The 15566-nt window shown below is 38.5% G+C and overlaps 1 protein-coding gene across 1 annotated transcript; it reads left to right on the top strand.

Moving 5' to 3' along the window:
* The first annotated feature begins 4784 nt into the window (after window positions 1-4784).
* nradd (neurotrophin receptor associated death domain) lies at window positions 4785-14981 on the top strand. Its single transcript, XM_024268216.2, has 6 exons — window positions 4785-5261; window positions 9507-9639; window positions 9718-10071; window positions 12126-12324; window positions 12397-12539; window positions 13716-14981. Exons 1-6 carry the CDS (start codon window positions 5223-5225, stop codon window positions 14027-14029), a joined length of 1182 nt encoding a protein of 393 aa, XP_024123984.1. The 5' UTR covers window positions 4785-5222; the 3' UTR covers window positions 14030-14981.
* The last annotated feature ends 585 nt before the right edge of the window (window positions 14982-15566 follow it).

Genomic DNA, 15566 nt, shown 5'->3' with positions numbered 1-15566 from the left:
CTGCTCAAATAGTAACTTCATGGAGGGAATGAGGAAGGCGGAGTCGGGAGGATGAGGAGCTGCGCCAGTGTGCTCCTGCTGACAATGGAGGGTGGAGTTAACACCTTGTTCTCTCCATGTTGGGCCCTTCCTGAGCCTGAGGGGGGGGTGTCAGGAAATGCACCAATTTGGGTGTTTTAGTTGCTCTTGACCCACAAAAAATGTTTTCTTTCTCCTTTTTTATTTATTTTTTTGGGTTTTGTCGTCCTCACCCATGTGGGAACACACAGGAACTGGACCCAGTGATAAGAAAAGCCCTCTCTTCAAGTGAACATTTTAGCCAATTTCAGATAAACTGATTTTTATTTATAAGTCTTGTCAAATCTTTTTCTTCAAAAAGTAAAGAATAAAGCTCTGGAAAATAAATATATTTGATTCAATAAAAGTCTCTCTTTACTGTAAAACATGATTTCTGCAAACTCAATCACGTTTACATTGTTGATGTTTTGCTACCACCTAACTCAAAAATCTTAATTAACTCCCAAATCGATCTGGTTGGATCTTAGCAAAATTAATTGATTAATCGATTAATCCTTGAACCCCTGTTTTTAATACATAAATTCAGGCATAAAGGAGTTAAATGATTAACCACACTAGATTTCTACCAACATCCTTTTATTTTATTTGCAGTGTCTACTCTGGGAGAGGATCCCCTTTTATGTGGATATCCCTGAGGTTTCTGATTTTTTTTCCCCAGAACCTTTTTTTTTTAGGATTTTTTCCTTACAGAGAAAGAGGGTTAAAGGGCAGAGATTCCCATTTTATTTTAGTCTGTTTAGTTTAGCTTAGCAGTCAGCTATTGTTTATAGTTTATGAATGATTTTATGTTTTTGGACCATTACAAGTGTGAAGCCCGTTGAGAGAGCCGTGTTGTAATATTGGGCCGTATAAATAAAATGGGATTATTCAAGAGACAAACCTCCACCAATCGGCTGTGTAGAAATAGATTTTAAAAAAGAACAGCTGTTTTGGGCATTTTGCCCATTTTATAACCATGACTCACTCTGAAGCCATCACTGATGCAAAAACCGATAATCAAACTCATTCTTCTCCTTTTTGACTAAAAGCAAATTATATTAAGGAAGAAGCAACATCAAATTAAAGGTCTATTAAAATTCATTTGACCACTTTTACACAGTTCATGTTAGAAAAACCCTCAGGTTAAGATAAGATCATATTTAAGGTTGTCTTGATGAGTTTGTTGCCAATAATAATCATTTGTTTTAAAATATCTTATAGGTGATTTGTTATTTTTTTATTTTTTTTACCCATGACATTATTTCTTTTGCAGCATTACAGTTATGATGTAGGCATCAAGATGACAGACTTCTATTTTTTCCTCTATGCACAAACTTTTTCGAAAACATTCTTTAAAATTATTCAAATTACTCTTTAGGAATCTAAACATTTTCATTTTGTTTTTTGTTTTCATAATGTTATAGAAGGTGCAATTTTGAATATATGTGTACATATTTACTGTCAACATCGTTTTTTTTGTTGCTTTTTTATGAATTAAATACAAGGTCAAAAGATTTTAACCTATTTTTAGCTTCACATTTTTAATTCTTATATTTTAAATGAACCATAACAATAAAAAACATATTTAAACAATGATTATTTTTACACAAATGCAGTTGCTCTTCATAAAAAATCTCAATTAAAACTGATTTTGACATAATTCTCACTAATGAGCATTTTAAAACTTTTTTCTTGCATCCTGGATTCTTAAATCATTACTGTAAGCAGCATGAACTTTCCTTTGGATTCTAACCCTAAAACATGTTAAAATGTAAAAATTAGTGGTGGTGTTATCATCAAAAAAGGCACAGCTCGAACCTAAACATCAAGGAGCAATTGTTTTTTATTTAAAATGTAGCTCGCTTTTTTCCTCCCTTTTACTAATTATATAATTAAAATAATGTGTATGTATGTTTATTCCTTTCGATTTTTGTCTTTTTTCCTTAATAGTCATTTATTTTTTGTAATAAATGAAATGATCAAACTCTTTAAGTCTCCGTGACCTGAAGCTCTGTCCCTCAGAGAGGTTTGAAAAGTTTGAGGAACTCAAGCAATAAAAATTGCAACATTTTTACTTTGAATATTTCCATTTCCTTTGTTGTCATTTTGCATTTCTTACCGTTGCATTCTAAGCTGCACAATTTAGGAATTAATCATGTGGAAAGTCCTAATAGGATGCTGCAGATTTGACACAATAAATCCCAAACTTGAAAATAAGTCATCAAAAGCGATTGTTGTGAACTGAAGGCGGTTGGATACTGTAGGTGAGATAAAAATGTCTTTTAAATAGTGATTCCTTCTCTCTTTGTCCCCTCTGATCCCTCATCAATGCTTTGAAGTGCGAGTGGTATTGTCTGACAGATCTCCCCATTTGCCCCCCCCAAGCTGATACTCCGACCAACATTTACAAGGTGTGTAATTTACCCTGCGTTGGTTTCTAATCTTTTGAGATGCTGAGATCAAACAGAGCATCTTCTGAGAAGCAACATGCTCGATTCCCAGGTTCTCTCCTTTGTTTTAGATAAGAGCTTTCCACGCTAGAGTGCAAAAAACTCCTGCAGGGTGGCAAAATGTTGTGATGTTGTAAATACCCATTTTGGAGGGGTTTTCCCAGGGGTTTAGGCACCAACTGCTGTGAAATGGTGTTAACAACACAGATTGAGCTCTGAAAGATGGATTAATTGTTTTCCTGAGTGAAGAAGTGTTCATCTTTTTATTAAAAAAAAAAGAAAAAGGATTCAGTCCCAGATTGTGCTTCTGTGATTGTGTGTAACACTGTTCTATAGTCTTGTACTTTGGTAGGACTCCTAAACCAGATTTTACATATCACTGGACATATCCTTCATCCTCATCACTATTTTAACAACGTTACAATTAACTTTTTTTTCCCCTTTTAACTGAAAACTCGGCATGTGAGGTGAGAAAAAAGGAAATCCTGGTTTCCCGATGCAGTTCTCCTAAAGGGAAGGTGATGTTTTTCAAGAGAATAGCTGCATGACAAAGACTTTCAAAGGATACCAGCAGCTATGAAAGGGGTTATGATGTTCCTGTGAGTTTAGGGAGGAGCTACAAACCTGCTGCTGAGCATGTAAACTCAGACTGGTTTCTGGGGTTAAAACACTTCATGGTTCAGGAATATTCTGTATATGTAGTATTGTAAAGCACAGTCCACACTGCAACATTTTTTCAGGAGCAGGTGGGTTTGGTTGATAAAGTCTGGATTAATGTATCCACAAAATTACGTTTGTTTTTTTTTTGTTTCTTTTGTAGAAAGATACGAATTTAGCCACTAGCTAAACTCTATGATTAGGATTTTTACTTATAATTTTGTGTTTTTAAATGCCTATTTTCTTTAAGGATTTACTCTTAATCTAAAGCATTCAGTTAAGTCTACCAATTAATCAATAAAAACCTATTTCTAATCGAAGAGAAATCCCACAATCTGAGGGCTGACAGAACTTTTAAATTTAAGAATTGTGTAATGATTAAGATTATGGAAAAGTCTGGGTAATGAACGTAAGCAATGTCAATACATTCGACAAAGGTTTGGTCACAGTATAGTGGGTACGGAATTTAAGGACAATGTTTGTAATCTATTTGAAGAGTGAGGTTTGCAACAATATTAAGAATGGTGGTGATTCTGAAAATGTTAATTTATGTATCATTATTCTTTTCTTTGCTGCTATATGAAAATGTGCTCTTAAACCAGCTGAATAAGTACAAGGAGTGGTCTTCAATAAGCTCGGCTTCTGCCGCTCCCGGACCAACATGCCCAAATTTTTAGAAATGTTGTAATTCTTCTGTTTTTTTATTATATTGTCAAGATGTTTTTCTTTATTTTCAATTGTGTTTCCTTGCTGAATTGTTATTGGCATGTTGGAAAAATAAAATCTCAGTCACAAATGTGCTCAATAATTATCCATATTTAGCTAGTTTTTTGGATTTGTATTCTGCACCTTTTGTTAATCCCAAACTCTTCAAACAATACAGATTTTTAAGGTCAAAATTGACTGGAATGATCACATCTTAAACATATATTTAGTCAATGTAGAATGAGAATGTTTCTGCATTTTATTTTTAAAAAAATTCAGAATTTTTAAAATAATTGTTAATGGATTTTGGAGGATAAATTAGATTTATCCTCATTTTTCCAAGTCAGCTCAGCTGAATTTTTTGCTCAAAAACTTTACTTTAATATTATTTTATTTCTCAGGGACATCAGTGCACATTAAAAACATCACTGTAATAAACTGTATTTGGGATTTTACTCATTCCCTAATTTAAAAAATAATTAATTACTCGTTACTTTACTTTATTTCCACTCATATACAAAATCTTAAAGGAGAAAAGCTTGCTCAAACATTAATGACTTTGTCTGATCTAATTGCATAGATCATACAAAGGGGAGATGCACGTCATAACTCAATGTAACAAGAGAACTTTTGATGTGCTTTTGAAACAGATTTAATGTGTTAACTTCTCTGATCCAGGATTCCATTCTTTATGATTAATTAGGAGATAATATGGAGCAGATTTCATTACACAAGTATGTGTTAAATACTTGTTTGTCCACAGATTTGAGTCTTGTGTGATGAAGATCATCCTCTTTCTCCAAATGTTTCCCTACCCAGCATTTAGTGAACTTCAGCTTCATTTAATTATCCTATTATTACTGTCAGGAGGCTGCAAATAGAATAAGACTTTAAACCCCACGTGTTTCTGGAATTAATAGACAGTTTTTAGGCTTCACCGCTTTTCAGGGATGCAGCCAATCAGAGCCCGTCAGAGAACGCCTGCCTGTGAGGAGGAGGAGGAGGGAAAAAGCGCAGGAGAGACTGCCCTTCTCTGCTACTGCAGAGCTGCGGGGAAGCTGGAGCCTGTGTATCCCGTGAGCTGAAACAGAAGAAACTTTGTTAAGCTTCATTTGTACAAAGGAATACCCTGAGAGACAGACATGCATCCACGGATTTTACGCGTATTGAAACCGCTCCGTCGTGCGTAAAAACGCAAGAAATGGACACGTTTGGAAATGCGGAACCAGCACTTTTGATTGGAAGTTGGGCTTTTTTTAAAATTAGGTTGCATTGACTTTTTATGCCATTAGTAGAGGCTAAGAGTGGGGTCTCTGTTCCAAGTGTTTGTTCAAAGTCAAGGAGTCTACAGCTATGGAACGAGTCGCCGTCTGCGCGCTTCTGCTGCTGGAAGTGAGTAACGGTTAATTAAAGCTTTTTCCTGCACATGACTCATGTTGAGTGAACAGATCTTTTCTTTTGTCTCTCATATTAAAGAGGCTTTGGTAAAACTCTTCCTGCCTCTCATTGTCCCCAAAGGGAAACACTTCAGCTCTCATAATGGCTGTTATGATGGTTGGTATTGCCAAAATAACAATAGGAAGAGAGAGGGGAAGCATTTCACTTAAATGCATTCTGTTGTTTTTTCTTTAACAACAAAAAAAAATTAATTAAACCCCTATTTTGCCATATTTTACCCCACAGATGCCGTTTCTACCTCTTTTTTTCCCCCTATTTGCAGTTCATTAAATGTAGTTATGTCTATTTTTCCCAACAATCTTGACACTTTTTTAAAAATCAAACAGCTAAAATAAGAATACAACCAAGAAACAAGCAAGACTTTTTCAGCTCTTTTCTGAGCAAACTTTAGTTTTGGTGTTGACCGCATATGATAAACCCAGGATCAGGATGAAAAGAAAAGCTAATTTGACACTCAATCTCCAGAGAAAAAAATCCCTTCAGGGCATGTTCTCCTGTTCAGACCTGCTCCTCACTGTAAAGTCACCCTGTTGGATCAGGGGCTTATAGTACCTCAAAGATGAACATTTTTCTTTGTTTTTACACCGGTGATGTCAGAATATTTAAATATATTAAGTAAATGATCAGCTTTATTGCATCTTTTATCTTTCTAAGGAGCATATTTCTTGTAGTTTTCTGCATGTTTTACCACGTTTGTTGCTCCTGGCAATTCCTGGTGAATTGTGGCTGAGCTGGCACTACTGCTGGGATATCCGGAGCAAAGCAATTATCATGAACCCCTCATGTGCTTGTGTGCTGGGGGGGCGCTTAGTCTCTAACCGCAGTCATTTTAATCTACAACCTGGGAGTAAGTTTCCTGAACTGAATCATTTCATGAGACTTTGTTAAAATGTGTGGAGTTTAAATCTGAAAGGGTTCTGATCAAAGCTTTTAGTTCCATCTACTGTTTGTTGATCTGAGAGTTCAGTCACATTGTCACTTCATTCCTCTTGTGTGTTTATATTCACACAGATTAGATTAACTTGGGACTGACATGCTTTCACTTTAGGATAAAAAGTTTAAAGCGTCGAGGAGGCTAAAGTGAGGGGTCTGTGTTTGATCTGCGATGACTGAGTGACTGCGGCAGCCGCGGAGCTGAGAGGCCCATTGAAGAGCAGAACTCCTCGGTGGTCCGTCTGCTCTCACCGGGGAATCCCTCCAGATTGCAGCGTCTTACCTAAATGGAAAAAACAACTGCAATCCCCTTCTCTGCAGAATCAGAACCTCAGATAAGAACGGACCCTGATAGGCCCAAAAAACAAAAGCACTGCAGCAAAACGAGCAGTCTAGACTTAACTCTTCGTTCACAGAACGTCACATTCTGTTAACCATCATGAAGTCACATTTAATTTATGTTCAGTTAAAGTCTCTGGCATTAGGGAACTTTCTCAGCTTTCATCAAAGTTGATGGAAAATTTAGATCTGAGTCAAGATTTGGGAGCAAAATGAACTTGGTGGCAAATGAATCCAGCTGTGAGTTTGTTTAACAAAGAATAACTTCCTGAGATTAAAGTCTTAGAAACAACCCCCCACTCCCCAACTCTAAAGAAAGAGAGAGAAGAAAAAGCATTTTAATAAAGTAGCCTCTTCAGAACCAGCTTATTTTGGTTTTTGGGATTTAGCTTTAGCCGATTTAAGCTACCTTAAAAGCTCATAAAGGGCTTTTGGGGCCTCTTCACTACCCTTCACAATAAAAGCTCATGTTTTCATATGAAATGAATGGGACTTTTTTTCCTTTTGTTGCTGATGTGTTGTCATCATGACTCTGAATTAACTCATGCAATAAATAACTGTGTTTAGGTGTTCTTTTATAAATACATAAAATATATCAGCAGATGACACTAGGAGAAAAATAAAGAACAATCAAAAAAGTTTAGTCATTTTAAATTTAGCTCTCATAAAGTGTTTTTTTCCCTTAAATTGTTCAATTTGCTTTAATTGGGATATTTTTATTTGATTTCAGCTCATTTTTGAAAAACTCTCATATTAATCAGATGGTCTGTTGTAAAAATCTTCCCTTTGCTTTACATTTAAGAAAACCAAATGATCTGAACTCTGTGACCTCTTGATCACAGATCTAGATTCAGCCAGCCCCACTATGAAGTCCAAGTATCAGGGAGCTAAGGCTGGGTGTGCTGGGAGTTTGGGGTATCAAACCCCTCCAAGCCTCTAAAGCAGAGTTCTCAAACTCAATATATCTATGTCTTATCATTTAAATGTTGAATGCTTTGTTGCCTTGTTGAGGTTTTTTTTGTCCGTCTGTCCATCTGTCCATCCTTGTGGGTGTTTTTTGCTCAATATTTTTTTAATCAATAAATCATTATTTTCATTTTTTTGGTCCATTTTTTGTTTGCGTATTAAGAAAAAAAGTCATATTATTTTATTTTATGTCATTTTTATTTAGTTGGAGGCCATCATGATTGGGGGGGCAGTCACTGCATTTGGGGGGGATCAATGCCCCCCCCATGCATGTGGATGTCTACATGTGGGTTTTAACAGAAGAAAGCTAAATCCGTTTCTGGCATGTTGTATTTTGAGTTCCTCCTCCTTCCTGTTTCCATTGTGGGACATTTGAATTCTCGGTGCAGGCAGGTATCCAACCTTTAAGGAGAACAATTTACTTCATGTCCTAAGCATAGCACAAAGCGGGAGGAGACTTTTCTCCAGCTATGATGACGTAACGCCAGCATCCCCAAATGCCTGTGAAACACTGGTCATTTATGATGTGACGTTCTATGCATTTTTTGTGTATTTAAGGCTTTTTAAAGCACGGTGCCATCAAAAATACATTTGCATCCTTGTGTAGGGCTGCTTCATCCAGCACACAGAGTACAGCTTGTTAATCTGCCGTTTAGTGAAATTTGTTGCCAATCAAACTTTCAGGCTCCATGTTTTAGTTGACTCAGGGTCTCAGTGGGTGAAGCGGTTCCTGCTCCTGAGCTGTAAGAGGTGCACTGGAACATGCCAGACTTCCAAGCTGTAAGCAGAGCCACTATCACCAAATATTTATTTAAGTATATCTTGAGAGTTAAAAGGTTAGTAAATGTTAGTAGAGGTTTCATTTGTCAAATAAAGAGGCTCCACTAGAGTCTCCTACTGTTTTTTCTGAAGTTTTTATGGTGCAGATTTGGTCACACTCTGCCTCTTCACGCTTCCCAGCCAGCCGCCCTGGTGCCGAAATTCCTCTGATCTGGGTTCCGTGTCTGCCGCTCGGATCTCCTCTGTAAACAGAGCAGGAACGCCGGCTGGTTTTGGATCGACCGGCTTCAAAGCGGCGTTAGATTATCGTTACGGAGCAGTTTATTGTTTTGTTTCTGGCTCGTCGGATTCTACGGCACTTCTGTTTTTAGGGTTTAGGGTTTCACACTAATGAAGTCCCACACCAGAGACCATCTAGCCATCGGTCAGCAGTCCCACTGTTACTTTTCACCTTAGCAGGAGGTTTGTTGTTAAACATCTGTTTGCTCTTGTCAGGCCCCAGGCTCAGAAGGCCAGTCTCCTTTAAACGCACACATATTTTAAATACCGCCTTGAGAATGGGTGTTAGTGAAATACTGACCTTCACAGACACACCTGCGGGGCCTGTGGACTTCAAAGACCCCCTCTCAGCCAAATAGACGCTCATGCTGGGCACCTTTGGTTAACTGACACTCTTGCCCGGGGCTGGAAGCCTTTTCCCTTCTCCCCCACCGTCACTGTTGTAGCTCAAAAAAGTAAAAACGCCACCATAACTGGCTTTGTAGTGAATGGAGATCTTCTTGACTTTCTTCTGGCCTGCTGGTTCGGATCACTTCGTTTGCTCATTTTTTTTAGTTTTGTTTTACTCCTGCGTTCCAAAGTCATCAGGTTTAATCCAGCCACTTTTTGCGAGACACAAACTCATTGCACAAGCTGTTAGGAATGTCATGGCTCTGAGACACACTTGCACAAAAATAAAAAAACTCAGCACTTAAAAGCGAGGAAAATAAAAGAAGATTACAGACAAGAATTCACATTTTTCCTGTATGGGTGGGTCATTGGTGGTTTAGTGTTTTTTTTTCTTAACGACGTATGTAAAACACTTCTAGACACTTATGATAAAAATATTTAAGAATTTGTGGAGTTTTTATTTGTTTAATCTGATTTTATAATCTGCTTTAGGCCACTCTTGTGAATGCCTGCACCACTCTCAAGTTCACTGAAGCAGGACAGTGCTGCACTTCCTGTCCTGCTGGCTATGAAGTCCAGGTAGAGTGTGGCAAGGAGGATACCAAATGTTCCCCATGTCCAAAGGGTAAGTTTTGAAAGATTTTTTTGTTTTTTCATTGAGAAATAATCTACACTGAAGCTGATTTTGTAATCTGCTTTCTAGGAACATTTTCGGACTCTGAAGGCTTGGGTCGCTGTCTTCCGTGCAGCAAGTGCCCACTCGGAGTCCCTACTCTGATGTCCTGCTCAGCCAGTTTCAACACAGTGTGCGATTGTGACGATGGCTTCTATTATATGGGCAGGCAGAACTTGTGCGCCCCTTGCTCCAAGTGCAGAAATGGTACGGGGGTCGTTCAGGAGTGTGGCATCCGGGGAGACACTGTTTGCCAGACATGCGGCCCAGGGACCTTCTCAGAAGAGGACTGGACCGAGAAGCCTTGCAAGACCTGCACTCGTTGCTCCAACAGCCAGGTGGAGATCCGGTCCTGTGATCCCTCCAAAGACACGATCTGCATGGGTGAGTGTCACCAAAGGATGGCGAGTAACGTTTGCAGTTCCACCACAGACCAGGCCTTGCTTCTGTTTGCAGGCGTTTTCAATATAGACTCGTGACCAAAAGAGTACCCAAGAAACCACAGAATACTTACAAACATTGAAAACATTAGCTTAAATGAGCGCCATATTGATGCTTTCTAATGTGGTCATGACCTTTTGCCAATCAACGGGTGGCTACAGTAGCTCCGCCCCAACCCAGGTCGGTACTTTTTAATGCACGTGTCAAAGTCAAGAGCATAAAATAACTGAGGACTGAACAGAGTAAAAGAGCCAGACAACAAAACACATTTACAAAAACAGACATCTATACCCCAATCTGCTCAGACAGGCAAAGAGAACAATATCCCACAATTCTTTGCATTGCCAGATCTGATAATAGGCACAATGTGTCTGTGACCATCAGTTAACTACAAATCCCATCATACAGTGCGACAGCTGCCTTGTCGATCACCAGTTTTGCCAGAAAGTTACTTAAGGTTTAAATTGATTTATTCTGTTTTTACACATATTTATGTTTAAAAAAGATGTATTTTTAAAGTTTTAAAGTTTTAACAATTTAGTTTTTATGTGTTCACTAAATATTTTTCCTGTTCAGCCCACGACCTAAAGTGTGTTTTGGATTTTGGGCCACTGTGCGATTGAGTTTGACACCCCTGGTTTAATGGGTCCATTTTACAATGGAAACGCTCATAATACCAAACCAGACCGGACTGGACTGTACCGGACCGCTCAATGGAAACGAGGCTCAAATGGACGAGGTCGTCTGTGTCATGATAGCGTTTGATGGCTGAATTCAAGAAGGAGATTTCAACAAATGTATTTTTAAACAAAATATTTTAGGAAACAGGTGAATCTAATTCAGGGAGCAAAAGTGGATTATTTTAGGAGATGACTGCAGGCAGAAACTGGAAAAGTTGAGTGAGGCATGAGAAACTGGTGGCAGAAAACAGCACGTTAGCTACACAGCGCCGTAGTGCTGCTAACTCTCAGCTAACTGAGAGCGCTTGAGTTGCAGTCAGACTAGTGTGTCGGGTTCCCTCAACAGATGAGGTCAGACTGGGTACGGGGGAACTCTGGTGACAGAAAACACCATAAGATATAGTTTCTGACGTGGAAAAGGCACCAAACAATAAAAGGCCTGTAATGAGGCAGAGAGGGCAGTAAAGAGACCAAAGCCTCGAGCCCACACCATGTAATGATAGGTTAAGGCTTCCCCCATGCTGGAGGACAACCTGCAAAATCTCGCCATGAAAATGACTTCCTTTCTCCATAATACAAATGCACTTTATACATTTGCACTAGACTGTAATTAAAAAAAAATGTTTATGAGCTTTAGTCAGTTTTTGTTGACACATAAATCTCCATAGCTAAACACAGGCTGCTCCCTTTGGAGCAACATGTGTTTCTCAGATGTGATCTTCTCGTTTAACACTTTAAAAATGTCTGACTTGTTTTAATCTTTGGGTTACAGAGTAGATAGAGGATTCTAGAAGGTGCTGAAAGCTTTGCAGCTTTTTACCTCGCCGTGGATTTACTTACTATGAGAAAAATGCAAAAGAGAGCCAGATTTATTCTTTAAAGGTCTGATGGCAGGAGGAGGATTTAGAAAGATAAAAGATGGGGCTAAATGGAGAGAGGATGTGGAGCAGGAGGACATGTGGCCAGCACCTGGATCCACACCTCGACTCTGAGCGCTTTGTGCTGAGAAACATGATGGAAAAGAAAAAAAAAATCCCTTTAAGTGTTGTAGTTGAATGGATACCAGCTTGACAGGTTTTTAGGTTAACTGTCGCCGACGGCTAAGAGAGCAGCTAATGTGCTTGCCCCCAAATGACTACATTTGCTCCCCAGGAGTGAGGTCATCTGTATGCGGTGAGATCCTGCATGCCATGACCCTTTGACCCCCACAGGATAACCACAGTATGCTCGGCGTGCAGCAGAAAAGAGAATGAAACTGAGGCTTTCACCAAATCTAGATTTATGCTTTTTCTTAACATGTTGTCTTCATCTTGATAGACAGGAGGTTACAAATACTGCCTCGTCCCACTGGCAGTGAGGACGGGCCAGGCCGACACGATGAAAAGGAGGAAGAGACTAGCTCCACTTTGGGAACGTTGACCCCAGAGGAAGAGGGCGGCAGCAACAATATTCTGGCCTACGTGTCTGTCCTGGCTGCTGTGGTGCTCGGCCTTCTTCTTTACGTTGCCTATAAATGGTAAACATTTTTGTTTGACTTTGGGTAAAGACCAGTGGCAGTGACTGAACTCCTTCTCCATGCTCTTCTTAGCTGGAGGTCTTGCAAACAGAAGCAGGCTCTCTCTAAGGCTCGTGCAGCTGAGTTGGGGACGTCTCCAGAAGGAGAAAAGCTCCAAAGCGACAGCGGCGTGTTTCTGGACTCCTGCAGCCTGCAGGACAACCAACCCAGTAAAGGTAATATGGAGTCTGACTCACTGATAATAGAACCTTCCAGAAGCCTCAGGAGATATTTAAAGCGTTTCCAAACAGCAAAAAATTGTGCATAAGTAAAATTGCAATAAATCCTAACCAAAGAGCAAAACTTGGTAATAATAAAAAATAGTTTAATTATTGAAAGGCATGACAGAGCCTTATAGGGCCAGTTTACAAATATATATTTTTAATTACAACTTTAAAGTTTAAATTTACAAGAAAAAAAATGTTAAAATTATGAGAACAAAGTCGTATATTTACAACTTTAAAAGTCATAGGCTAGATTTATGACTTTGTATCTCAGTGTTTTAAAGTTGCAAATTTATTACACTGTAATAATGTAAATTTTAAATTTAAAAAAGCAAATTTACGAGAAAAAAAATCGTAAATTTTAAAGAAAAAAAATCATATTTAACAAGAAAATTGTAATGAATTAACCAGAAAAACTGTCTGTTGTCTGTTAATTGGAGCAGTGCTCTAAGATGAAAGACGCAGAGAATTTTATGACCCTTTTTTCTGGACAGGTTTGAAAAACAAAGAAATTCTGAACCTTTTGGTGACTCAAAATTAGATTATTATTAGCAATAAGAGCATTGAAAATAATATGCTGAAAACTGCAGCCTCTTGAGATGGAAGCATCTCAAAGATTTTGTCTTTTGTGGAGGAAGGAAGGATTGGAAGTGGACAGCTGCAGGGATATCGATGACTTCATCATCGGGCTCTGCAGAGATCCTGCAAAATCAATGAATAAAACATTAATAAACCATAAATCAATCAAAGGAGCTTCCAAACATTTAATTTACCTGTTTAAATCCGACAGTTTGATCACATGGATTGTAGAATAAGTCGGTCTGCTGGTGTTCACCTGGTGAATTGCAGATTAACTACAAATTCAATCTCCTAATTTTGTGAATTTACCAGAAAATAGTTTTTTTTCTTGTAAATTTACAGCTTTAATCTCGTAATATATTTTTTTCTTTTGTCTTGGTGGCCCTAATACTCTGCAGTAGAAAGAGGACTAAACAATTTCATAAAATCATTTGTAAACATGAAAAAAAAAGAGTCAAAATGGCTTTTATTTTGAAAGAACACAATGCAGACAGAATTTATTTTTAAAAGCTGATCGTAAAATAATTTAATTTGCTTCAATCTGCATAGGTACCAAAACAAACGGCAAACTGGACAACCGGCTGTACATCAACCTGCCCCCCCACAGGAAGGAAGAGGTGGAGCGCCTTTTACAAGAGGGAGGAGGCCGGGGTTGGAGGCACCTGGGCTTGGCTCTGGGCTATGAGTCGGAGCAGCTGGACCCCTTCGGGCACGGGGAGGCCCCGGCGCACACGCTGCTGTCTGACTGGGCCCAGAAAGAAGGCTCGTCTCTGGGACTGCTGAGCTCGGCGCTGGCCCGCATCGAGAGGCCCGACGTGGTGGCAGCTCTTACCTGCCCCTCACAGGGCGTGTCTGTGGTCTGACGGGGGGTCTGCTCCTCCGGCAAACTTGATGAAAACTTTGATATGAAAAGGGAAGCACTCCGTTTACAACTTTTTATAAAAGCTGCCACTTATTATGATTTTTTAAAATAACTTTTTGTCACAAAAATGTAAAAAAAAAAAAGACTTTTTTTTTCTTTTTTTATCTTCTTCTTATGAGATAATTTGCCTTTTGAATGAACTCACGAATCAAATAGCTGCAGGAACTTTATAGACTGACCACTGACAGTAATCCATCTGAAACATGGCGGACTGACCCAAATACCATCAGTTATATGTTTTTCTTTCCGAGTATATACACCAATACCACAAAGTTTTAGTCATTACCTGAGCAAAAATAATTATTCCAAATAATGTTGATGATATAACAAGCATCCAGTTTGTTGAACTCAAGCACAACAGTACAGTTCGTACAGTCCACTGAAGTTTGAAAAAAGGATGGACTCAAGAAATCCATTTAAATGCTAAACTTTTTTTAAGTATTTCCTCAGTCTCATTTACATATTTTAGATTCACTGTGTAGACTGGACTTTACTTTTTGTGTTTGTAAATCCTGTAGCCACAGGGCAGCTGTGTATTTTTGATTAACCCCGAGGGTCAATCGAATTCCAGTCAAATATCACAACTCTTTAATAAAAGACCAAAAAAAAAAAAAAACGCATCTCTGATCCTATTCATGTGAATAACATTGTGTTGGTTTCATCTGCATAAGTCAGTAACATTGTAGAGAATTTCTCATGTTCCAGGTTATGACCTCCATTGTGACCTTTATGTGTTTCATTCTCTGAATTCTCTCATAACTGGAGATTTTTTTTTCATTTTTATTAGCATTGCTCAAAAAATGGGGGCTTAAAAATGAATGCTTTTCTGCATGTGTTACTTATTGAAAAACTCAAATGTTGCTTCAGATTCTCATTAAAACTGTCATATTTGACAGAGTCTTGTGCTTCACATGAACTTTTAGTGACATTTTTTGCTAATGTAGCTTTAACAACTTTTAAATCTTGTTTTACAATAAATTCAAAAGATTTCTGCTGCCCCAAAAAGTGACACATGGGCACTACAGCAAGCAGATGGTGATCAATTGAAAACATTCCTCACAGAACTCACTTAATTTTTTTTTTTTTTTTACAATAGATCAGCATAAAACTATAGACACATTTACAATACATTCTTATTGAGATATGAGGAATGAAAAATGTTCATCTATGTTTTGAAAACTGTTTCTAAGGAAAGTTTTCTGCAATTCCCCTCTGTGTGCCCTCAGCTCCAAATCTGTTCATGATCACTGTGCCTCGGTTTTAAAGTGGGAGCAGGCGTCTTGCATAGCTTGGGGCAGTGTCACACACTCCAGCAGGGACTGCTTAAACGCGGTCGGGACTGAAGCACACAGGGAGAAAGAGTTTACAAAATGTGCATGCAATATAAAAGAAATGCATAAATAGGAGGGGGGATGTTGAGATTCAGAAGATAGAACAATGTTTCCTTGCTTCACTCCAAATACTCCATATTTGGAGAA

Source organism: Oryzias melastigma, linkage group LG16, assembly GCF_002922805.2.
Source record: "Oryzias melastigma strain HK-1 linkage group LG16, ASM292280v2, whole genome shotgun sequence".
Lineage (NCBI taxonomy): Eukaryota > Metazoa > Chordata > Actinopteri > Beloniformes > Adrianichthyidae > Oryzias > Oryzias melastigma.
The sequence above is the reverse complement of the archived record's forward strand: the minus strand, read 5'-3'. Positions and strand labels throughout refer to the sequence as shown.

Bases quoted from the DNA above. Each gene is read 5' to 3' on its own strand.
- nradd (XM_024268216.2), top strand. From the start codon at position 5,223: ATGGAACGAGTCGCCGTCTGCGCGCTTCTGCTGCTGGAA. The intron at 9,640-9,717 runs GTAAGTTTTGAA...TCTGCTTTCTAG, and splicing joins ATGTTCCCCATGTCCAAAGG to GAACATTTTCGGACTCTGAA. The intron at 12,325-12,396 runs GTAAACATTTTT...TGCTCTTCTTAG, and splicing joins CTTTACGTTGCCTATAAATG to CTGGAGGTCTTGCAAACAGA.